This window comes from Kogia breviceps, chromosome 8 (assembly GCF_026419965.1).
Source record: "Kogia breviceps isolate mKogBre1 chromosome 8, mKogBre1 haplotype 1, whole genome shotgun sequence".
Taxonomy (NCBI): Eukaryota; Metazoa; Chordata; class Mammalia; order Artiodactyla; family Physeteridae; genus Kogia; species Kogia breviceps.
Genome location: NC_081317.1, coordinates 19876229 through 19897584, shown reverse-complemented (window position 1 = coordinate 19897584; position 21356 = coordinate 19876229). Strand labels below are relative to the sequence as shown.

The 21356-nt window shown below is 49.0% G+C and overlaps 1 protein-coding gene across 13 annotated transcripts in view; it reads left to right on the top strand.

Annotated features, from left to right (window-relative positions):
• ZNF618 (zinc finger protein 618) overlaps positions 1-21356 on the top strand; it is a 180926-nt gene that overhangs the window by 92607 nt on the left and 66963 nt on the right. For all 13 annotated transcript variants that reach the window (XM_067040907.1, XM_067040908.1, XM_067040906.1 and 10 more), the window contains exon 2: positions 2556-2599. In XM_067040907.1, the coding sequence (XP_066897008.1) occupies positions 2556-2599 (44 nt within the window). The remainder of the gene's footprint in view (positions 1-2555; positions 2600-21356) is intronic.

Here is a 21356-nt window from a genome sequence, read left to right as displayed (position 1 = left end):
CTCAGCCCTGTGGCTGGGGGGGGCCCGAGAGGCTGTCCCCTGTTGTTATGGTGGGTCTGGACTCAGCCAGGCCCAAAGGCTGAGATTGACAGGTGCTGTGATATTGACACGTGCTCTCTTGGGCATCTCTCACTTGTGCCCATTGTCCATCTCTACCCCCCTTCCCATATCTGCTTCTCATCTCTGCCAATAAACGGACATTTCCCACCCTGCAGGGATGAACTCTTCCCTCCAGGCATCTCATTTCCCCAGTTGTATCATCTAGGCTTCTACAAAAGGATTTGTTTGGACAGCTCTTTGAAAAATTTCAGCATTTTGTCTTTGTTTTATAAAAATGGGTGGAAAACAAAAATGCATGTAGCTACCAGTGATAAGAAGCTCAAATATCATAAACACAGTGAAAGGGAAAATGGGTGGAGATGGTCAGGTGTGCCTAAAAGAGAGACTTTTTCCCCTCCCCAGTCCCACGTTCAGTACGCTTGAACTGGTCAACTCTGTGAAATTGTGAAGGAAGAGGACCAAAAAAAAAAAAAAAAAGACAACATTAAAACAACATTAAAAGTATGTATAAAATTCTAGAAATATATGCCTAGAGTTCAGTTTGAAAGGCTAGAGATCATTGGAGATTTTACAGTTTTTTTAAGCTCTCTGGGATAGAATTTCCACCTCTACCACCTGTGCCTCTTCTGACGTGAGCATTAGAACAACTTCTTCCCATTCGCTTTCCATACAAGTTTGAGGAATGCAAGATGTCGGAAAGAGGCTGTAATTGATCGTGTTCTTTTGCTCCCAGTGAAATGATTTGCAAACCATTTTCCGCTTTCTTGTTTCTTCCATGGAAATCATGCACTGGCATCCCAGTAACTGCTCCCTCCCAGGCCTCACGTTTCTACCTCCCTGTTTGTCCTTCACCTTTCCATTTCCCTCGTGTGGGCAGTGGAGTCTGTGTGTGTTCACCCCATTTCCCGATTGTCCCTCCTGAGTGTTGGAGGGAGATAGAATATTCCAGAGCTGAGGAAGGTGGGCATTGGAGTTGACCCAGACCTGGGCTTATAGCTGTGGGATGTTGGATAAATGGCTGAAATTCTTAAATGGGGATATTGTGTATGTGTGTTGGGGAACCCATCGAGAGGATTCGGTGAGAGGCATTGAATGCCCACACGCTAGCGCGCCAGGTGGGAAGTTAGCTCAGGGAGCGAGTCTGGGGTACCCGCAGGGGCCAGGTCATGGGGTGGGAAGTAGGCAAGAGTGGGTGGTGGGGACTGAGGTGAACCAGCTGTGTCAGCTTTAGCTGACCAGTCGTGTGGGACTACGTGTTGCTTTCAGCAGCTGAAATCTGGCTTTCTTGGGGGTGAAATGCCTTTATTTTTATATATTGACTGTTTAAATTGAAGTCCGCCATCTGGTTTTGCCAGCTTGCAGCCTCTCGAAAGCATTCATCCAAAGGTAGCTGCTGCTGTTTTTATTGTAGGTCCTCAATCCTTCATCTGCAATCCTGAAATTCGAAAAGCTTGAAAACAAAAAGATGTTTTGTAACTGGTGAGGCGGCAGAACTTGACCTGAAAGGAGAAGAGGCTAGTGGCCGGTTTCGTTTAGCCCACTTAGGGCTGACTGCATCAGTTTTACTCTAGAAATATCAACGTGCTTGAGGACTGGGGGCTCCCCAGACCCTGCCAGGGTTATTTCAAAATAGAGAACACATGCGCCACATTGCCTTTCTAAAATTGGAAAGGTTCTGAATTTGGAAACACATGTACGCTCGAGTCTTGAACCTGCATTATTCTAACTGTGATTACTGTTATTATTCACGTTTTGACAAAAGCTGGGGAATGCATCTCCAACCAGGGGTGGTGTAGAACCCAGGCGTTTTTCCCACGTCCTTGGCCTCCTCATCGAGGTCCCCCCAGCACTGGCCAGGATCCCCGGGGAATTTGTCACGCAGTCCTCATGAGACTCCAGGCAGCTCCCTCCTCTCCCAGGGCCTCAGTCTCTCCATCTGAACCAGAATTTTATTTCTGAAAATTTCACTTGGTCAGCCTTATGTGCCCATCACCCAACCCCAAGTAAAAGAGATTATGAAGCAGTGCTCTCTTGCCTCATCCTGCTTGCAGGGTTGGGGGACAGACTATTTTAACATAATAGGATTTTCCCCCTCCAGTTGGTAGGAATAAATCTTCAGCTACTGTTTTATTGGAAATCCCAGCTGAAAATGAAAATGGTGCAATTCAATCTCAGATTTAGTTGGTTACTTACTTTTCACTGAGTCCCCAGGGCTCTGTGGTTGCTGGGTTTGTGTTGGCAGTGGGTGCTCAGTTGGATTTAAAGGGCCAAGCAAATTGGGGTGGCGGCGGGCGCTGGGAGCGGGGGTGGCTGTCCCAACTCCCCCTTACCACTGGGGGCAGACTTTCCTAGCCTGGAAGAATGGAGTAGGGCGTTGTGGCTGGCTCACCCCCTCTGAAGGCTGGTGTTTGAGCGGGAGCTTGGTAGGGTACAGTGGGTAGAATCTCTGTTTTCCTCTTGGCTGATTTAGGTGTTCTGGGTTTCTTCTTTTGCAGGCTGACGGAGCCAGTGCAGCTGGAAGGAAAAGCACGGCAAGCAGGTATGCTCCGCCTCCCCCGCCGCCTCCTGCACCCCCTGTCTTCTTCTCCCTGGTTTCATGACTAACAGCTACCTCTCTGTGGCCATCACCTTCCAGCTGAAAGGATGAACGGTCCAGGCCAGCTCCCTTTGTTGAGAAGTATCCATCCTTCCCCGGAGGATATGAGGTTGTGGGTAGCACTTTGCAGCCCTCCCCGGTGCCCTCTGTGGGCACCTGTGACTGGAATCTAAGGATGACTCAGTGCTGAGCTGGCCTTGGCCGCTCAAGTTGGGGGAGACTTAGGCTGAAGTGCAAGATTGTGCAGAAGGACCGGGGCTTGAATCCCATATCTCGGCTGCTGCATTGTGAACTCCAGGGACGCCCATCCTAGTCTGGAATTCATCGGTACCGCTTGGGTCCTTCGCTCGTATCCTGAACCCGTCCCTCCAAAGCAGGAGGATGGAATATTCTGCTTAGCCAGACCTCACCCTTGGAGCTGGCAGGAGATGGGGGTGGGGTGGGCTGTCGTTACCAAAGATGGGGGAAAGCGATGCTGGACAGGCCCATGTCGTAGACGTCCACCACCAGGGGCTCAGGCAGGCACTTACTTGGTGTAAATGTTAGTGCTGCTGCTGCTGCTGTTCCTTAGGTAGAGCAGAGCTGCAGTGGCCAGATGACCTTTATTTAGGTCACTGGAGGCAAGAAGAAGGCAAGGGACAGACTAGAGAGAGATGGCTTCCCAGGCTACACCCTCAAAATCTAGAACAGGCTCTGGGATTACCTACTGGAGCTGGGTGTGCCAAGCAGAGGAGTTTGCCCTTTAGCACATGGAACACTAGTTCTTCCAATGTTAATAGATTTTTATGGAAAGAAAGGGGTTCTATGGCCAAATAAATGTGAAGGATGGTGAGTTAAACAAAGTCAACAGATGTCGTTGCTGTGGAACGTTTCCAAGCATTTCATGTGCTAGTGTGTTTGCTTGATAGCATCCGAGAGAGAGAGAGAGAGAGAGAGAGAGAGAGAGAGAGAGAGAGAGAGAGAGAGAGAGAGAGAGAGAGAGAGAGGAATGACATGTTTCTCAAACTTACTTAACTACAGAACGCTCTTATTGAGGTTTATCCCATGGAGCCAGTGTTCTGTGCAACGTGCTTTGGGAAACCAAGAGAACAGAAGAGTAAAAGGTGTTCCAGCCCTGTGTTTCAGGGAGGTCACTCTGGCCCCAGTTTGCAGGAGATACCGGGCTGGAGGTCAATGTGTCCCACCCAAGCCATCATGGCCTGGCTTCCACCCACCTCCCCAGTCTCCTCGTATGTCTCCCCCGTGCTCAGTCTATTTTAGCTACCCTGACCTTCTCTTATTTATCTAACACTGTAAACCAGGGGTCGCCCATTTTTACCTAGAAAGGGTCAGACAGAAAGTATTTTACACTTCACAGGCCATGGGTCTCTGTGGCAGCTTCTCAACCCTGCCAGTGTAATTCGAAAGCAGCCATCGATAATACGTAAATACACAATGGTCATAGTTTGCCGACCCCTGGCCTGAGAGCCTTTGCAGCTGCTGTTCCTTTGCCTGGGATGTTCTCTTCCCTGATCTTCCCATGATTCGTGCCCTTTGATCCTTCAGGTCTCAATTTCATCCTCCCCTCTGAGAAGCCTTTTCTGACCCCCTCTGACCCTGCCTGTGTCCCTCGTGGCCTGTTTATGCTCTTCAGTTATTCCACATACTTGTGTACTTTTCTCTGCCTCTTGACGGCCAGCTCCAGAGGCAGAGGCCGCGTCTGTCTTGTTCACTGCTGTGGGCTGGCCTCCAGCCGGTGCTCAGTGAGTGCTTATGGGATAGGTACACTGAGTGAGATGGGAGAAGATGCATGATGTAGGAGCCAGGAGTGTGGGCTGGAATGGAGGGCTGCACGGCTGGGCTTGGGCCTGGGAATCTGGACAGTGACCCACGTGGCCAGCAGCTGCCCAGATCCTTTGTGTTTCTCTCCTGGGCCCCTGGTAGTGGAATCTTGTGTAAGAACGGTGTATGAGGCTATGGCCTGCGGTGCAGTGGGAGTCCCTAGACTGGCCGTGCCTGGGAGAGTTTTCTGGATCTGAATGTCAGGACTGGAAGGGGCCTTGGGCTTTGTCAGGTTCCCCTCCCCGCTCTCAACCCCCTTCATCGTACGCATGGTGAAGAAAGGCCCTGCTCAGGGTCATGTGCTGAGTGAGCAGTGTCAGGCCTTGACCCTGCCTAAGCCAGTGCTTTCTCTACACGGTGATGCTGTACTCAGGTGAGGGTCTGGCCAGCCTCTCCCCATTGTCCTCTCGTGTTCATTGAGCACCTGCTAGGTTAGGCCCAGTGCTCTGTGCTGTGGACTCAGGTGGATTAGATGCTCATTTATTCATCCAGCAGATATTTGAGCATCTGCTGTGTGGCAGGCACTGTTCAAAGTGCTGGGTCTGCAGCAGTGAATGGAGACAAATTTCCCTTCACTCCTCATCGCTTGTATGTGGATGTGGTCCTTGCCCTCACTCTCGAATGCATGAATCTCTCCCATACCAGCATCTCTGCCTGGTGATCAGCGGACAGCAGGCGGGTTTCCCCACAGTGCTCATAGGTGCCTGAAGCTCTGTTTTGAGTCTTATCAGCCCAAGGCTGTAGTGAGAGGGAGAGGAGTGCTGCGATAGATTAGAGATGCTTGCTCCGGTCAGGGGAGGCGGGAGGTGGCATGTGTGCCATCTCTTTCCTCTCCCTGATGAACCTAGGTTTGCATATACTCAGTGATGGAGCCCCATGTTATTACCACGGTGCCAGAATATATACACCAGGAAGGACCAGCCCAGACCTTAGTGTGTGACTTGAGATGTAAAGAAAACATTTCTAATAAGAATAATAACAACTACCATTTAGTCAGGCTCTGAGCTAAGTGATTTACGTTTATTAATTGATGTAATCTTTATCACAGCTCTGTGAAGGATACGCTTATAATTCCCACTTTACTGCTCAGGAAGCTGAGGCCCAGCGAGGGATACAGGCATCAGGCTGCCCAGTTGGAAGTGAGCAGCACAGCCAGGATGCCTGCCCAGGTCTGACTCCACTGATTCAGGTGCCTCACCACGGTGCCCTCCTGCTTCCCCGTAGGAAGTGATCACTTTACAGAGGTGAGAGGAGCCTGTTAGGGGACCAGGGCTGGGCCATAGGCTGGGGGCTCGTCCAGAAGGCAGGGCCTCCAAAGGAGCTCACAAGTGAGTTTATACTGATTCTGTCATTAAAGCTAACAGAGCATCTTGGAAGGACCAAAGCAGCATTATTGTGGAGTGACCCAGCCTTCAGTGTGAGAAGTAAGTTCTGAGAGAACATTGACATAGTCCTTAGCTGACGCTACTGGTGCATTTGACCCCGGCCTTGGGTTAGATCGGCCAGGTGGGGTTTAGAGTTGTAGATACTTGATGGAACATTAGACTCATGCAGTTCCTGTCTCAGATGGGGAGACAAAGACCCGAGGCTCCCGGAAGTCAGAGTTAGGCTGGATGGCCCTGGTCGGGACTGACCTTGAAGGACCTGTGACCCTCTGACCTCCGCTCCCTGCTCCCAGCTGTGCTGCGCATGCTGTGTGATCACACCAGGGTCTGCTTTTGTCCCAGCGCCTTCCTTTTGGCCCAGAACACCTAATTTTGTTCCTTCTCCAGAGGGCCTCTGGCTAAACCCCAAAACCAACAGCATGGGCTGCTAAGGAATGAGTGTCAAATTGAGGGGGACAAGGAGAGGCAGTGTTTCTGATCTTAGGAAACAACTAACTGTGGTTTGGTTTACTTCCCTGTAACCCAACCTGGGTCGATTTTACAAGACCAGTGATCCCAGCACTTGAGGTTAATGCTAACCTAGTGTGCAGGTTACAGATCATGTAGCACAACTGCAGCCAAACGTCACTTATTTTAAGAAGCGTGGGAGGCTGTGGGGCCTTAACTGTGGAAAATTCTAAAGGAAACGCAGTTTTCATAATCAAGTAAATGTAGCTACAGGCTTGCTGTAATGAAGAATTATGCCCTTTTTTTGGTCAGTTGAAGGTTTTCAGAGCTGGAAGGACTCTAGATAATCTGGTCCAACCCTTTCATCTGGAGATAAGACAGCCAGGGGTAGAAGAAGCTGAGGGACTCACTTGTTCACCGGGTGTACCAGTTGCCTAACAAGTGATCAGGATCTTCTAGACAGGGAGATTGGGGTGGGGGAGAAGGTGGTAAGACCAAGTCTCATTCATTCATTCCACAAACACTTACTGAGTGCCTACTAAGTGCTAGGGTCTGACCTAGGTTCTGGAAATACAGTGGTGAGCAAATCAGAAATCCTTGGTCTTGTGGAGCTGATGTTCTAGTGGGAGTGGAGGAGACATAATAAAAACTGAAAACACATTGTATGCCATTTGGTAAAAAGTGCTATAGGGGGAAAGCAGGGAGGGGGGTTGGGAGAGTCAGAAGGAGTATTGCATCAGCAAGAAGGTGACATTTGAACAAGAATCTGAAGGAAATGAGGGACTGAGCCAAGCAGTCATTTGGGGGAAGTGCATTCCAGGCCGAGGGAACAATAGGTGCAAAGGCCCTGGGGCAGGAATGTTCCTGGAGCACCCGCAAGGAGGCCGATGTGGCTGCATAGGGCCTTGGGGACTTTTGTCAGGACTTTGGCTTTTACCCTGTGTGAGATGGGGAGCCACTGGGGATTTTGAGCAGAGGAGTGACATGATATGCTTTGGTTTTAAAAGGATCATTCTGGTTGCCAGGAGGAGAATAAACTGCAGGGGGCAAGATGTTACAAGACATATTGCCGAGGGTTTAGGACAGGCAGGACTGTAGAAGATAGGCTTGGAAGGGAGTTTCCAAAAGGCCCTTTTTTTTCAGGCCTGAGGAATCCATTTCAGCAAAGCATTGTGTAAGTCCTGCATCCAAAATGCACAGCCTTCTGCTTGGTCCTGGGAGAGCCCCAGAGTGGAGCAGCGTGGTCCCTGTGGCTCCCACTCTCCATGCCTGGTCTGCTGGGCATCTAACTCACCCTTTCTAAGCCCAGACTACCTGGGTTCAGATCCTGGCACCATCTACTGCCTGGTTGTGTGAGCTTAGGCTGGTTACCTGACCTCAGTTTCCTCATCTGTAAAATGGGGATTATATGCATACCTCCCTCATAGTGAGTGGTGTTGGTGAGGGTTAAGTGCCGTAATAATGATATGTCTACCCTTAGCACAATGCCTGGCCTATAGTAGGTGCTCAATAAATGCTTGCTTTTATCACCGCCATCACCTCGATGCTGAATTCCATTCCTAGGAGGAGGGAACAGTGGGTGACAATTGATTTCTTTTTTTTTTTTTCTTTGTTGGAGAGGAAAGATTGCTTTATTCAGACGGCCAGCAGCCTGGGGAGAAGATGGACTCGTGTCCAAGAACCAACTCCTAAGATTCTGCTTGACCATGAAAGTTTTTAAAGGGAAAAAGGGGAAGTTAATCGCAGTTAATCATCTGGGGAGGGAGTCAGAGTCTTTTATCTTCCACTGTGTGCAGATTTTCTTCTGATTCGTTGGTGGTGAGGTAACAGGGTATTGCTCCAGGCATCATACTCAGCCTGAAGTTACCAACCTCTACCTGGATGGGGGCCTTAGTTCCTGCAGAAGAACTCAAAGATATTGTTATGTATATTCCTTGAGGAAAAACCAGAACTCTGCTTTATTATTGCACTATTGTTTGACTGCTCTTCCTTTGTTTCCGCATTCCCTCCCTTCCCTGACAAGCAGCTGTTTGAATCTGCCTTTTGGTACTCAGGGAAGGTCTAGGAGGCTGAAGCTTCTTTCCTACAAACAAGAAATGGGGGACACAGAAAGGATTTCTACTGAAGAGGGTCCCACAGGGTCCTGCTCAGTTTCACCTAGTGTCAGCAAACTTCTATTGCCAAAAAAATAAGTGGCTAGGTTTAAGATGCCCATGAGGTTCCGTCTCCAGCAATGTAATATACCTGGCCCTTTTGAAACCGTGCACCTCAGATTGTGACTTGAACCCACGTGCCAGGACACGAACCCAGCCTAAACCCAGATTGGGACTTGAACCCACACGGCTGGACTCGAACCCGGCCAAAACTCAGGTTGGGACTTGAGCCCATGCGGCTGGGACTCAAACCCAGCCAAAACCCACTGTCTTCTCACTGAGATCACATACCTGGTTTCAGGACTTAATGAAGCTCGGGTTCTTGATGTCTCATCACTGAAAGAATTCAGTGAGAGACAAAGTGATAGGTAAGAAGTGGATTTATTTAGAGAGAAACACACTCCCCAGACAAGAGTGTGGGCCATCTCAGAAGGCGAGAGAGGCACCAGGGTATGGGGTTGTCAGTTTTTATAGGGGTGGGTAATTTCATAGGCTAATGAGTGGGAGGAGTATTCCAGCTATTTTGGGAAGGGGCGGGGATTTCCAGGAATTGGGCCACGGCCCACTTTTCCAATCCTTATGGTCAGCCTTGGACCTGTCATGGTGCCTGTGGGTGTGTCATTCAGCATGCTGATGTGTTACAGTGAGCATATACTGAGGCTCAAGGTCTAGTGGGAGTCAACTTGTCTGATTTGTCCGCCATCTTGGACCCATTTGGTTCTAATCAGTTTATGTCATGACCTCAGGCTATGTCATTTTTTCAGAGGTTGTGCCCCGCCCCCTTCCCTCCTGTTTCATTATCCCCTCAGAGATTTTACTCCCGTATTCTTATGGGAATCAGAAGTAAAACAGGAGGGAAGGAGGCAGGGCACAACCTGTGAAAGGATGACATAGCCCGAGGACATAACATAAACTGATTAGAACCAAATGGGACCAGGATGGCGGACAAATCGACTTCCACCAGACCTTGATCCTCAGTATAGGCTCACATCAGCAAGCTAAATGACACACCCACAGGCGCCATGACAGGTCCGAGGCTGACCATAAAAGGATCGAAAAGTGGGCGGTGGCCCAATTCCTGGAAATCCCCGCCCCTTCCCAAAATAGCTGGAATACTCCTCCCACTCATTAGCCTAGGAAATTACCCACCCCTATAAACACTGACAACCCCATACCCTGGCGCCTCTCTCACCTTCTGAGATGGCCCACACTCTGTCTGGGGAGTGTGATTCTCTCTAAATAAATCCACTTCTTAACCTATCACTTGGTCTCTCACTGAATTCTTTCTGCAATGAGACATCAAGAACCTGAGCTTCATTAAGTCCTGAAACCAGGTGTGTGAGTGTGTGATCTCAGTTGGAAGACTGGGTTTTGGCCAGGTTCGAGTCCCTGCCACATGGGTTCAGGTCCCGGCCGCCTGGGTTCAAGTCCCAATCTGAGGTTTCAGAAGGATGATGGTCCATCTTCTGTAACTGCTTCCAGGCTGAGTAGGGGCATTGACCCTGCCTGTCAGGGAGTAAAAATCTCTGCATGCCTGATCTAGGGGCCCCAGGGGCAGGAGAGCTCTTTGTTTTAAGTCAGTATGGGCTGGAATCCTCATATAGCCATCATCTTGATGTGGAACTGTTGTAACTGCTTCCATAACCTTTCTATGCATCTTCTTGATCATGAAGCACTTTTTGTAACAGCATCAGAGTACAAAAATATCTTTAAATGACAAAAGACTTAAAATGCATGTTTAAACATCTGATTACAGTGTAATCGATAAAGAAAGTTGGTTATAATAACCAGAATTACCAATGATTACATTTAACTTAACATACCAAATAATCCTAGTTAAATATTTCTCTTTAAGATACCTCAGGAGATCTCTAAAGTACCCCACAGTTAGCTGGAAATCAGAAGAAACTTAATTAAAATTTGGTATTTGGGAAGCTTGTCAAAAGTTTTAAAACATTTGGTCAAATAAGATCATAGGTCACTGTGAGACAATGCTTATCCCTTAATCAAAGTTATAAAAGATCTCAAAAACAAATACAGGTCACTTACAGGCAAAGAAACTCATACTATCTGTTACTATAAGCAGCATTTCAAGAAAGCTTTGGAGGGAGAAACCAAATCCAGTCTTGTTTTAAGCCCATTCTTAACAAAATCCATTTACCCAACTAATGATCATGCATAACTCTTTTCAGTTTTTTTCATTCTTCACACCTTTGTTTACTAAAAACACATATCTTACTTTTCTTAAAAGTTTTTTTCCTCATTTACTTTTCTTGTTGACAGATTTGTCAAAGATAGAATAAGGTCTTATTTGACCTCTAATAAACCTCTGTAACACTGACGACTTTTTTTTTTTTTTTTTTCTTTTGCGGTACACGGGCCTCTAACTGTTGTGGCCTCTCCCGTTGCGGAGCACAGGTTCAGCAGCCATGGCTCACGGTCCCAGCCGCTCCGTGGCATGTGGGATCTTCCCGGACCGGGGCACGAACCCGTGTCCCCTGCATCGGCAGGCAGATTCTCAACCACTGCACCACCAGGGAAGCCCAACACTGATGACTCTTACATGTCTCTATTAGTCAAACCAACAAGCTTAAGCCACCTTCAATACCAGATATCAGTTTAGTACTGAATATTTTCCATATGCCATGAACCTGAAATTCATTCTGGCCAGATTATTTTCTATTTCTGAGTACTTATATAAGCGCTTAATTTTTAAAAAGCCAGTTAAGTAGAGCTCTTTCACGAATTAATTTTTGGCAATAACATACACCTACAACGCACATATAGATACATATGAACACACAGACACAGAAGCCTCATAGTTCTCATTTCAAAAATTCAGCCCTGAGTCAGGTACAGCATAAAAGCCATCCGTTACAAGGGGTTGGATTCAAATTAGGCTTCTAGCAGATGGAACAAATCAAGGTCACCTATCTAGATGGCTAAATCCTTTTTACTAGTGTTTGCAGAGAAGACACTTAAGATTTCTATTTATCCTTGTGACAGTCAAGTTCTAAATTACGTTTCCCTCTTTTTAAAAAATTTGCATTTAAAAAGATGGCAGAGATAAGTGTTCCTGAGAAGACCAGATACGACATTTGCATCTCAAAGGTACAGGCAAGTTCCTCCTAGGATGATTTTGTTTCTCCTTTGTTTAATACTTACAAGCCTCTTAAGATAAATAGGGAAGGTTTGGGGAGTGGTAAAAGGATTGGTGGGTTTTGGATTATTTTTGGAGTCACTCCTCTGGTAAAGACTGCATTTGTAAAACAAGGACAGTTTTGTTTTCTTTTTCAGAGAAGTGGGTAGTTACCTCAAGGATCTTGGAGGACTAATTAGCTATGGTCAGTTTAGTCAGACCAGTGGCCTCCTATTTTGGTAATCTACTTACAAACATTTTTGAAGATCTTCCCTAGGTTTAAGAAATGTGTACTTTATATTTAGACACTATATAACCCTTTTTACTTAATAATCACCAGCTGGATATCTTTGGCCAAGCCTGGAACCTCTGTATTCCACATTCCAAGGGTCTACTAAGGCTTCTATTTTAGCTTCAGATTTTATCTGTTCCTCTTTGCTTTTTATTAGAACCATTTGGTGATGAGGGTAGTTTCCTTGCCCCTAACTTAGTTACAGATCTCTTCCCATTAAAGGGATGGGACAGCCAGGCACAAACAGAAAGGAATGTAAAAACAGCTGGCCATTGATCTTGCACAAAAGGGGTTCCAGGAAAGTGTGCCCCTGTCTCTTCCCCGACAACCCCATTACGTATTCCTTATGATTGCTAAGGTTTCCAATCCTTTGGGTTAAGACGGAGAAGGCTGCATCAGTGTTTATAAGAAATCCTACCAAGTGGCCTGCCGCATCAATGACCACCCGAGGCTCGACATTAGTTACGTAGATGGTGTCTTTAGGCAGAGCCACTTTCTGCCTTGGGCCCCTTTAGTCTTCTGATTGCAAAACCATCAATGGCCGAGGGGCCCCCCCCCCGTTGCTCTCTGGCATCTGGAGCATTCCCTCTTCCAACGCCCTGGCTGTAAAGGGCACATCGATCAGAATCTTCCCTCCAGTGACCCTTTTGTCCACACAGGGTACGTTGGCCTTGTATGGGTATCCAAGGGCCTTGTGGTCTGCCAGGGCCAGATTGGCCCAGAAAAGCCGGCTTCCCCTTTGGTGGTCTGTGAGCGGACAAAGCCACTGCAATCACTTGGGCCTTTTGCATATTTCTCTGGGTGCGTTCAGACCTTTTGGCCATATCCCTGTTGCTGAAAACGAAATAAGCCAACTGGAACAAATCATTTCCTGGAGTCTGAGGACCAGCAGTTGCTTTCTGGATTTTGCGCCCGAAGTCTGGGGCAGACTGGGCTATGAAATGCGTAGCCAAAAGGGCTGGTACCTCGGGGGAGGAGGAATCCATGGCCCTGGAGGGTGGGTCAGTTAAAATGTCCTCCGTGTCCTTCCTACAGTTATCCCTCTGAGCTACGTACACCTTAAATTCCTTTTGGGTTCCATTGCCTAGATACAAGGCCATGAACATTTGAACATAGGGTACTTCACTCCTTTTTAAATTGCCTAACTCATATTGTGGCCAAACCCGATTACATAACCTACTAAGTCTTTTCTCATTTAGTTCCTGTTGTCCACGTCTTTCCCAATCCCAGCGTATATGGCCCAGAGGGGTATTGGTTGCGATGGATGCAGCCTGACCCCTTCCAGACAAGCCTGAGGTGAGGTCTCTAACGGCCTAGCTGTCCAAAATTCCACTCTTAAGTCAAAATCCACCACGCAGTCTGGTTAAGATTTGCGCTTACGATTTTAGATGCTATCCCTTCCAAGGCAGTCTCCCAAACAGGTATTAGCGCCCAAAAAGTTGTCACAAAGAAATGGCACAGAAGATGTCCCTGCCGGTGTTGACGAAGAGTGGGAGTTGGTCTAGTTGGTCTCAGGACTTAATGAAGCTCAGGTTCTTTTTGTAAAAAATTTATTTATTTATTTTTGGCTGTGCTGGGTCTTCTTTTCTGAGCGTGGGCTTTCTCTAGTTGCAGAGACCGGGGGCCACTCTTCATCGCGGTGCGCGGGCCTCTCACTGTCGCAGCCTCTCTTGTTGCTGAGCGCAAGCTCCAGACACGCAGGCTCAGTCGTTGTGGCTCACGGGCCTAGTTGCTCCGCAGCATGTGGGATCTTCCCAGACCAGGGCTCGAACCCGTGTCCCCTGCATTGGCAGGCAGACTCTCAACCACTGCGCCACCAGGGAAGCCCAATGAAGCTCAGGTTCCTGATGTCTCATCGCAGAAAGAGTTCAGTAAGAGACAAGTGATAGGTAAGAAGTGGATTTATTTAGAGAGAAACACACTCCCCGGATGGAGTGTGGGCCATCTCAGAAGGTGAGAAAGGGCAATTGATTTCTCATAGAGCCTGGACAAGGGAGAGAGGCTGGAGGTGAGGATGAGGTGGGTGGGGTGGAGCTCGTGTTTGTGGAGGGGCTACCGGGATCCACATCGTGTGTCCTGCAGTTTTCACATCTCACTTGCTCCTCCCAGGGGCCATCTGAGGCTGTGACTGGCATCCCTCCTCCTCAGAGAGAGCTGAGAAATAGACTCGTTCACCGTCACCCAAGTAATCAAATGGCTTTGGGCCTTGCTGAGTCTTGTCCTTTAAGCCAAGATTTTCCACTGGTGGATAGTTTAATCTCATAACCATATGTGTACGGCTGCATAATTATTTTTAAAATAATATCTTCTTCTTGTTTAGCGTTTCGGTTTTCAGCAGGAAAATTAAAGTAGCCCTAAACAAATTAACCTTATTTGCACAAAATTCAATAGTATCAGTAGGCCTGATGCTAGTCAATGACCAGTATGGTATTAGCAGAATGAATTATTTGAGAACCAGCTCTGGGTGTAGTTTAGTCAGGCAGCATCTTCATCTTGACTCTAGGTTTATGTTCCTGTAACTGGAGCTCATTTGATTTCCAGAAATTTGTGTTCTCACCCTACCAAGCTTGGGCTAAAGTTCAGCTTACAAAAATCATAAATTGCAGGCTGATTCTGAGGGTTCGTTCATATACTTGCTCCAACGGGACCCCTTGCTTTTCTGGATGGGCAGAGTTCACTTTCTGCTTAATCAGTTACTGTTAAGCCTAGCCTCTGCACAAATAAGGGCCGATTCTGGAAAATTCAGACATCCTTGGATTTGTCCTCTGGAGACAGCCACAGAAATGCAAACTACAAGTCATATGCGTCAAAATTGGTAAATGCTTTTTCCAAATGGTACTGCATTCTTGAGCTTGGGGTGGTCCAGCAACGGGAAGTGATTGGGATCTCTAGGGAACCTGGGCTCAGTCCTCCCACCCAGCTCGAGTTTCCCACCTGTGCTCCTTGAGCAAATTAAGCAAGTTCTCCTTGTGAAGCTGCAGTTACCAGTTCAGAGCATCTGGAAGTCTTGTCTTGTCCTGAAGAAGCACATTCCTGAGAATGGAACCAGGATGATCTGACCTGGTTGCTTCTTGAGCCCCTTAATGACAAGGGCCCTCGATCTGAGAAAGTATCTCGGGAAACATCCACAGCCTCACTGTCTGTGTGGCTCTGCCAACAGGAGAGAAAAATCCTCACCCCTTGGCTTCCACTTCCTCCAGGTTCGATGCAAACCGTGATGGTTAAGAACGTGGGTACATCACACCTACCATCTTGGTCACGCCCACCTTCCCATCCTGTAGTGAACCTGCTGACATGTGTCCCCACCTCTCCCTCCTCTTCATCACTGCTGCGTGTAGGGGGCCGTGCCCTCCACCCCTTTGGTTTTCACAGGGGCTAAACATTCCTCTCCTGCCTTCATTTACGAGTTCTCCACCCATGGCCTAATAGCTCATCTTTTTCATAGTTGGTCCAAACTTTTCACATTTTGCCTGGTGAGTGCTTGGTAAGGATAGGAGAAGAGAACTAACAGTTAATGAGTCCCACTACATGTGTGGTGCTGTGCTGGGCGCCTCATGAACATCTCTGTGCTTTAATCTTTTTTTTTTTTTGGCTGCATTGGGTCTAAGTTGCTGTGCCTGGGCTTTCTTTAGTTGCGGCGAGCAGGGGCTACTCTTCGTTGTGGTGTGCGGGCCTCTCATAGCGGTGGCTTCTCTTGTTGCAGAGCACGGGCTCTAGGTGTGGGCTTCAGTAGTTGTGGCTCGTGGGCTCTAGAGCGCAGGCTCAGTAGTTGTGGCGCACGGGCTTAGTTGCTCCGCGGCATGTGGGATCTTCCCGGACCAGGGCTCGAACCCGTGTCCCCTGCATTGGCAGGCGGATTCTTAACCACTGCGCCACCAGGGAGGCCCTGTGCTTTAATTTTCTAAACAATCCTTTGAGGTTAGTGCTTACACGTCAGGAAAGAGAGGTGTGGGCAGGTTAGGAAGCTTGGCAATGGTCCACGCACCTAGTTTATCATCCTCAAACCCCTTGAAGGGCTGGACTGTGTAGCGAGGAGTCTCTGTGTGTCCAGGGACAGCACGCCTCTGGGCAGTGAGGGTCCAGGCCCAGGTGCTCACATTAGGGCGTGTGGACAGAGCTGGCTGTGCGTTCCAGACCTCAAGTCTGTCATCAGCCCATCTCAAGGACTGGTGGGTGAAGAGCGGAGGGGTGGAGGCCAGATGTAGTGCCAGGATGGGACGAGCACGTTGGAGGGACGGCAGAGCTTTCTAAGCAGCTGGGCAGCTCCTGGTATCAGTTGTCAATGTGGGCAGGATGGAAGGGGAGCAGTCCCATTGGGAAGCTTCTTTACATTTCATTCCAAGGAGGGTGGCCAGAGGAGTTGAGCATCAGAGATCGAGGCCAAGTCACAGCCTCAGCAGGAAATAACACTGACGGCAGAAAGGGTGTATTTATCCTGTTTATATGGCCAGCAAGAGAACCTAGGTATGGCCTCACTCTTCATGGTTGAGTTACCTGCTCTCTGGGGTCTGCGTGGGCCACCACGGGTGCCCCGGAAGATGCAGGACAGTGTGCGTGGGCTCCTCTGTGGCCTCCCCTTCCCCACCTGCCTGTCAAGGGCATCCTAAGTGGGTGCGAATTCCTGAGCCTGCAGGGTCCCAAAGTTGTGTAGGGAGAGCCGCGGCAAGGTGGGTCTTCAGAGAGCCGTGCGCGTTGCTAGCTGATATGTATTGTACCAAGGCCAGACCCATTGGAAGTCAAAGGCAGTGCATCTGTTTAAGATGCTATTAACAGTAATTCTGCTGACCTGGGCCAACCTTCCATGTGCCATGGCACCCTTGAAAGAAGCTCCCAGCTTTCCCCAGAGGGCCCTACCTGCTACATGTCAGAGTTTGTGACTTGACAGCATTGCTCAAGACTCCTGCTTTTCTCTATTTTAGGTTTAAATTAACCAGGGAATTAACTCTTAATATTTAAGTCTTCTTGCTGTCTTTCTGAGCTGCAGTATTACCCAGCATTGTGGCTGACTGACACCATACATTGAAGAAAATTAAGTGCCTATGAATTAACTCAAACTAATGATATATGTATGCATTGTAGGTTATTTTGAATTTCTAGACTGTTAAGAGTTGTTTAATAGGTTATTAGTTTTAATCTATTAATCTAATCTTTTCTACTTGACTATTTATTAAAATATATCAGTGCTACATGCCAGAAGTAGATCATCCTGAGGGTTATTAAGGTATGGGTGATGGTGTGAAGATTTGAATCATGGGTGGAATCGTAAATACAGCTGCCTTGTTAACTGGGGTTTCTGGAAACTGGGGTTTTGCTGTAGTTTCTCTCTTTTGGCCCTTCCAGGCTAGTGGTAAAACTGCGACCTTTGTCCCCATTATGATTTCTGTCCTTGTGGCTAAAAACAGGACTCTTTACATCCAAAGGACAGGTGTGAGCACAGCAGCCTTTCTAGGGCACATCAAGGAGAGCTGAAGGTCAACACTGAACACAGAGCCCAAACACCTTTCTCTGTGGCAGAGGTGGAGCCCTCCATTCCTTTGTTTTCTTGCATTTCCGCGTTCCTGTTTTTAGCATCTAGCATGTGCCTGTTCGGTCAAGATACTAAGGATACTGTAGGAGACAAGGGGATACACATATTTCCCATCTCTTGGAGCTTCCTCTCATTTAGTCATGTATTTGTTCGTTCAACAAGTGTTTTTATTATTTTCTCTTCTCTTGAGAAAAAACAGAAATCATCCAAATGATTAAAAAAGCCCAGGGGTTGGAGTCAGGCAGACCTGGTTGAATCCTGCTTCTGTCACTAGAAAGCTGTGTGACCATGAGCAAGTCACTGTTTCTCCAGTCCTCAGTTTTCTTATCTGTAGAGCAAAACTCCCTGCTGTGTAAGGCATTGTGAAGAGCAGGGAGACAGTGCATGCATATGGCCTGAAGCAGCACTGTGGCTGGCCTGCCCTAGCCCCTTGGCATGTCACAGCTGCCCTGTCCTCACTCACCCTGTTATTGGCATCATTGCCACCGGCATCTCTTCCACCCTGCACGCATGCTGGCATTTTTGCACCTGCCGTTTTCGGTTTGTATCGTTCAGCAGACGTTAGCTGACGTCAGCCAGGGGCTAGGCACAGGGATAGATACACAAAGCAGTGGGGTAGAGCCCTTACCTCTGAAGGTCTCCCAGAACCACATGGAATTGGCAGGCAGATTCGGATCTGGGACCTGATAGAAGCAGAGGGGGCATTCCCAGAGCCACTGGTAGAGGCTGCAGGCTCCCTGGCAGTTGTCACCCTGAGATAGGGTGTCAGCACCCCATGCCTGCCTGAGGACCCGAATCTGCTAATGGAAAATGTAATGGTGACCCTGCGTCTTCAAGAGTTGAGGTCATTATGTAATATCAGATCATCACCTTGTCTGCCTTGAACTTACATGTTACATGTCACTAGTATCTCAGTAAAGCTGGAGGAAAAGAAGGGTTGGTGTTAGAGCATTACCAGGGCTGCTGTATTTTGGCAATTTAGAAAGTAGGAAGAGTGTGTTACATTGAAGAAAATTTCCATTGGAATGGATGGAGAGAAGACTGTGACACTTCAGGAATAAACTTCACTTACTCAGAACGTTGGCTCCTGTGAAACATCCTCAGCCCATGTTGTACTGAGGGCCAGATGGGTGGGACATTGCTTCCTTCATTCCTGGCTACCAGCTGAAGGAGTTCAACCATCGACATTTCTTTTGCGGGGTTGGGTAGAGGGAGACGCCTCGAGGGTCACAATGGCATTGACCTTTGCAGGGCTCATTCTTGGCTCCTTCAGTGAACAGGTGCTTATTGATCACCTCCCCCATGCCAGGCGCTGCCGTAGGTGCTGGCACGTGACAGTGAACCGAGGAGACAAAGTCCCCGTCCTCTTGTAGCTGCCGTTCTCCTTGGGGAGACAGTGAAGAGGACGAGGAGTAACAAGCATGTTACGTGAATGGAGGGTAAATGCTGAGCAGCCCGGCGTGGAGCCGGGAAGGGGCGTGGAGCGTTGAAGCTGGGATGCAACTGAGACGGCCGACGTTTTGGATCAGGCGGCCACGGGTCTCTCTGCCGGCACTGGGATGTTTGAGTAGAGACCTGGAGGAATGGAGAACTCGCGGTGGGGACATCTGGGGAGGAGGGCAGAGCATTTCAGGCCTGAGGCAGGAGCTGGCCCTCGTGCCCAGGAGACAGCGAGGAGGGCACGAGAGGGGCGGTGTTGAGCAGGTGCAGTCCGCGTGCGCGTGGGGTGCGTCACAGAGAGCCCCGCGGGTCGGGGCGAGGACTCTGGCTGCTGCGTCGAGTGAGACGCGGACCCCTAAATGCGGGTTGGGCTGAGGAGTGACACCAGCTGGCCTAGCTGCATAGGATGGCTCGTACGTCCATTTGGGGGCGTTGGGCCAGGATAGGACCAGGGAGATGGGCTGTGAGAATACTACAGCAAGACAGGAGAGAGGGGAAGGCGGCTGGGACGAGAGCGGTGGCCGTGGGGTGGTAAGGAGTGGTCAGGTTCTGGACATATTTTGAAGCTGGGGTTGATAGGATTTGCTGATATGTTGCTTCGTAGAGAGTGAGGGCGAAGAGACAAGGATGATTCCCAGAGTCTGGGTCTGAGGAGCTGGAGGGGTGGAATCATACTAATCGAAGTGGAGAAGACTGCCGTTATCTCATGACAGTGTCTTAGGCTGCGGGGGGAGGGAGGGGGGGGTTAGCGGGAGGAACACTGGGATGGGAGTCAGAAGAATTGTTTTCTTGACTTGGGGGCGGGGCGTAGCCGCAGCTCAGTTTGGACCGGTAAATATGGGTGCGTGTTAGGCTTCCAGGTGGAAGTGTCCAGCGGGTAGTTGTCATACGGGTCTGGAGCTCGGGGGGTGGGGGGGGAGCGGGGGGGAGGTCCAGGTTGGAGGTACGATTTGGGCTTTATCATCACATAGTTAGTATTTAAAAGCATGAATCTAGGTGAGATCATGTAGGAAGTGAGTATGGATAAAAATAGAAGAGGCTCTAGAACTGATCCTTGGGGCAGGTTGACATGTAAGGGTTGGGCTGGTGAAGAGGAGTCAGCGGAAGATGGAGGAGTGGCTGGTAGGTGGGAGGCCCACCGGGCAGGCCCAGAGCTTAGTGAGCAAAGAGCTGGAGGAGGAGAGAGGGGAGCTCGTTAGAGGCTGCTGATAGGGGACGAACTCAGTGAGGACACAGAAGGGACTGTTGGATCTAGGAGAATGGAGGTCCCAGGAGGCCTTGGAAAGAACGGCTCTGGTGGAATGGGGGAGGCAAAAACCTCATTGGACCTAGAAAGCATTGCCAAGGAGGAGCCTGCCAACATCTACGAATAATAATCATTTGTACTCAGATCATCGGTAGGTGGGCAGCTGGGTAGAGAGCTGGAGGCCTAGGTCAGTGGTCAGCCTCTGCAGCAGGGTAAACACAGCCCCTGAAATCATGGCTGGATGTGTGTTAATTCATTTAACACCCCATGTATCCATGCATTCATGAAGAGTGTATTTAAGCTCACCTTGAGGGCAGTTAACCCTCATTCCTGATGCTTGGAGTCTTTTAATGAGGTTTTATTCTAGAGGGAGTTAACCAAGTCCTTGCTTACACACTGTGATTAGAGATTTCCCCCCCAGCTTAACATTGTTTCAGGTGGCTAAAGTACTAGAGTAAAGAAGCAGTGGCCTTTGGAGGAGGTGGAGTGGCCCTCAGGCTGAGTCTTGGAGCTCAGACAGATGCCCTGCTCCCCATCCTGTGCAAGGAGACACGCACACTTTCGGGGTAGAGGTCTGGCCTCCACCAGAGCCTTCCACATCTCAGACTCTAGCTCACTTGTCGTCAGATGGGAAAACCGAGTCAAGCGGGTGTGGGACCGAAGTCCAGTGTGTTGAGGATGTCTCATTACTACTGTGACTCGGTAGAACGTGAAGCATTAGCATTTTCGGTGGGATGATGTAGAAACTGTACTCAGAGAGAACGTTGTCTGACTCCCGGGCACCGGGCATCTCTGAGACTCTTCCTTCAACATGGCCAGAAATGGAATTTGTCTTTGAGCCCCCAGTCCACTGAGAAGTTGTTTGGTTGCATTGTCTTGGGCTGCAGGGCTCAGTGGGAACGGCCCCAGGGTAGGAGTCACAAGAGTTGTTCAGACAAGCTCATGGCTGGAAGTCTTGTGCCCTTGGGCATGCCGTTCATTCAGCGTGTTGACTGAGTTCATACCGTGCCGCAGGGCCCAGGCTAGGGCTGGATGTGGATGGGGACGGAACAGACACGGGCCCCGTCCTCTGTTCTGGTTCCCCGTCTGGCCACAGGGTGTTTGTGAGCGCCAGATGTGACAGGGTGCGTACAAGCACCGAACCGTCTGGTAAGACCCAGAGGAAGAGATTTGTTTCTGAAACTTCCCCCAGGCAGGCTCTGCGGGCACATTGGACTGGCCATATCAGATGCGGTCCTGGGGATGAGTAA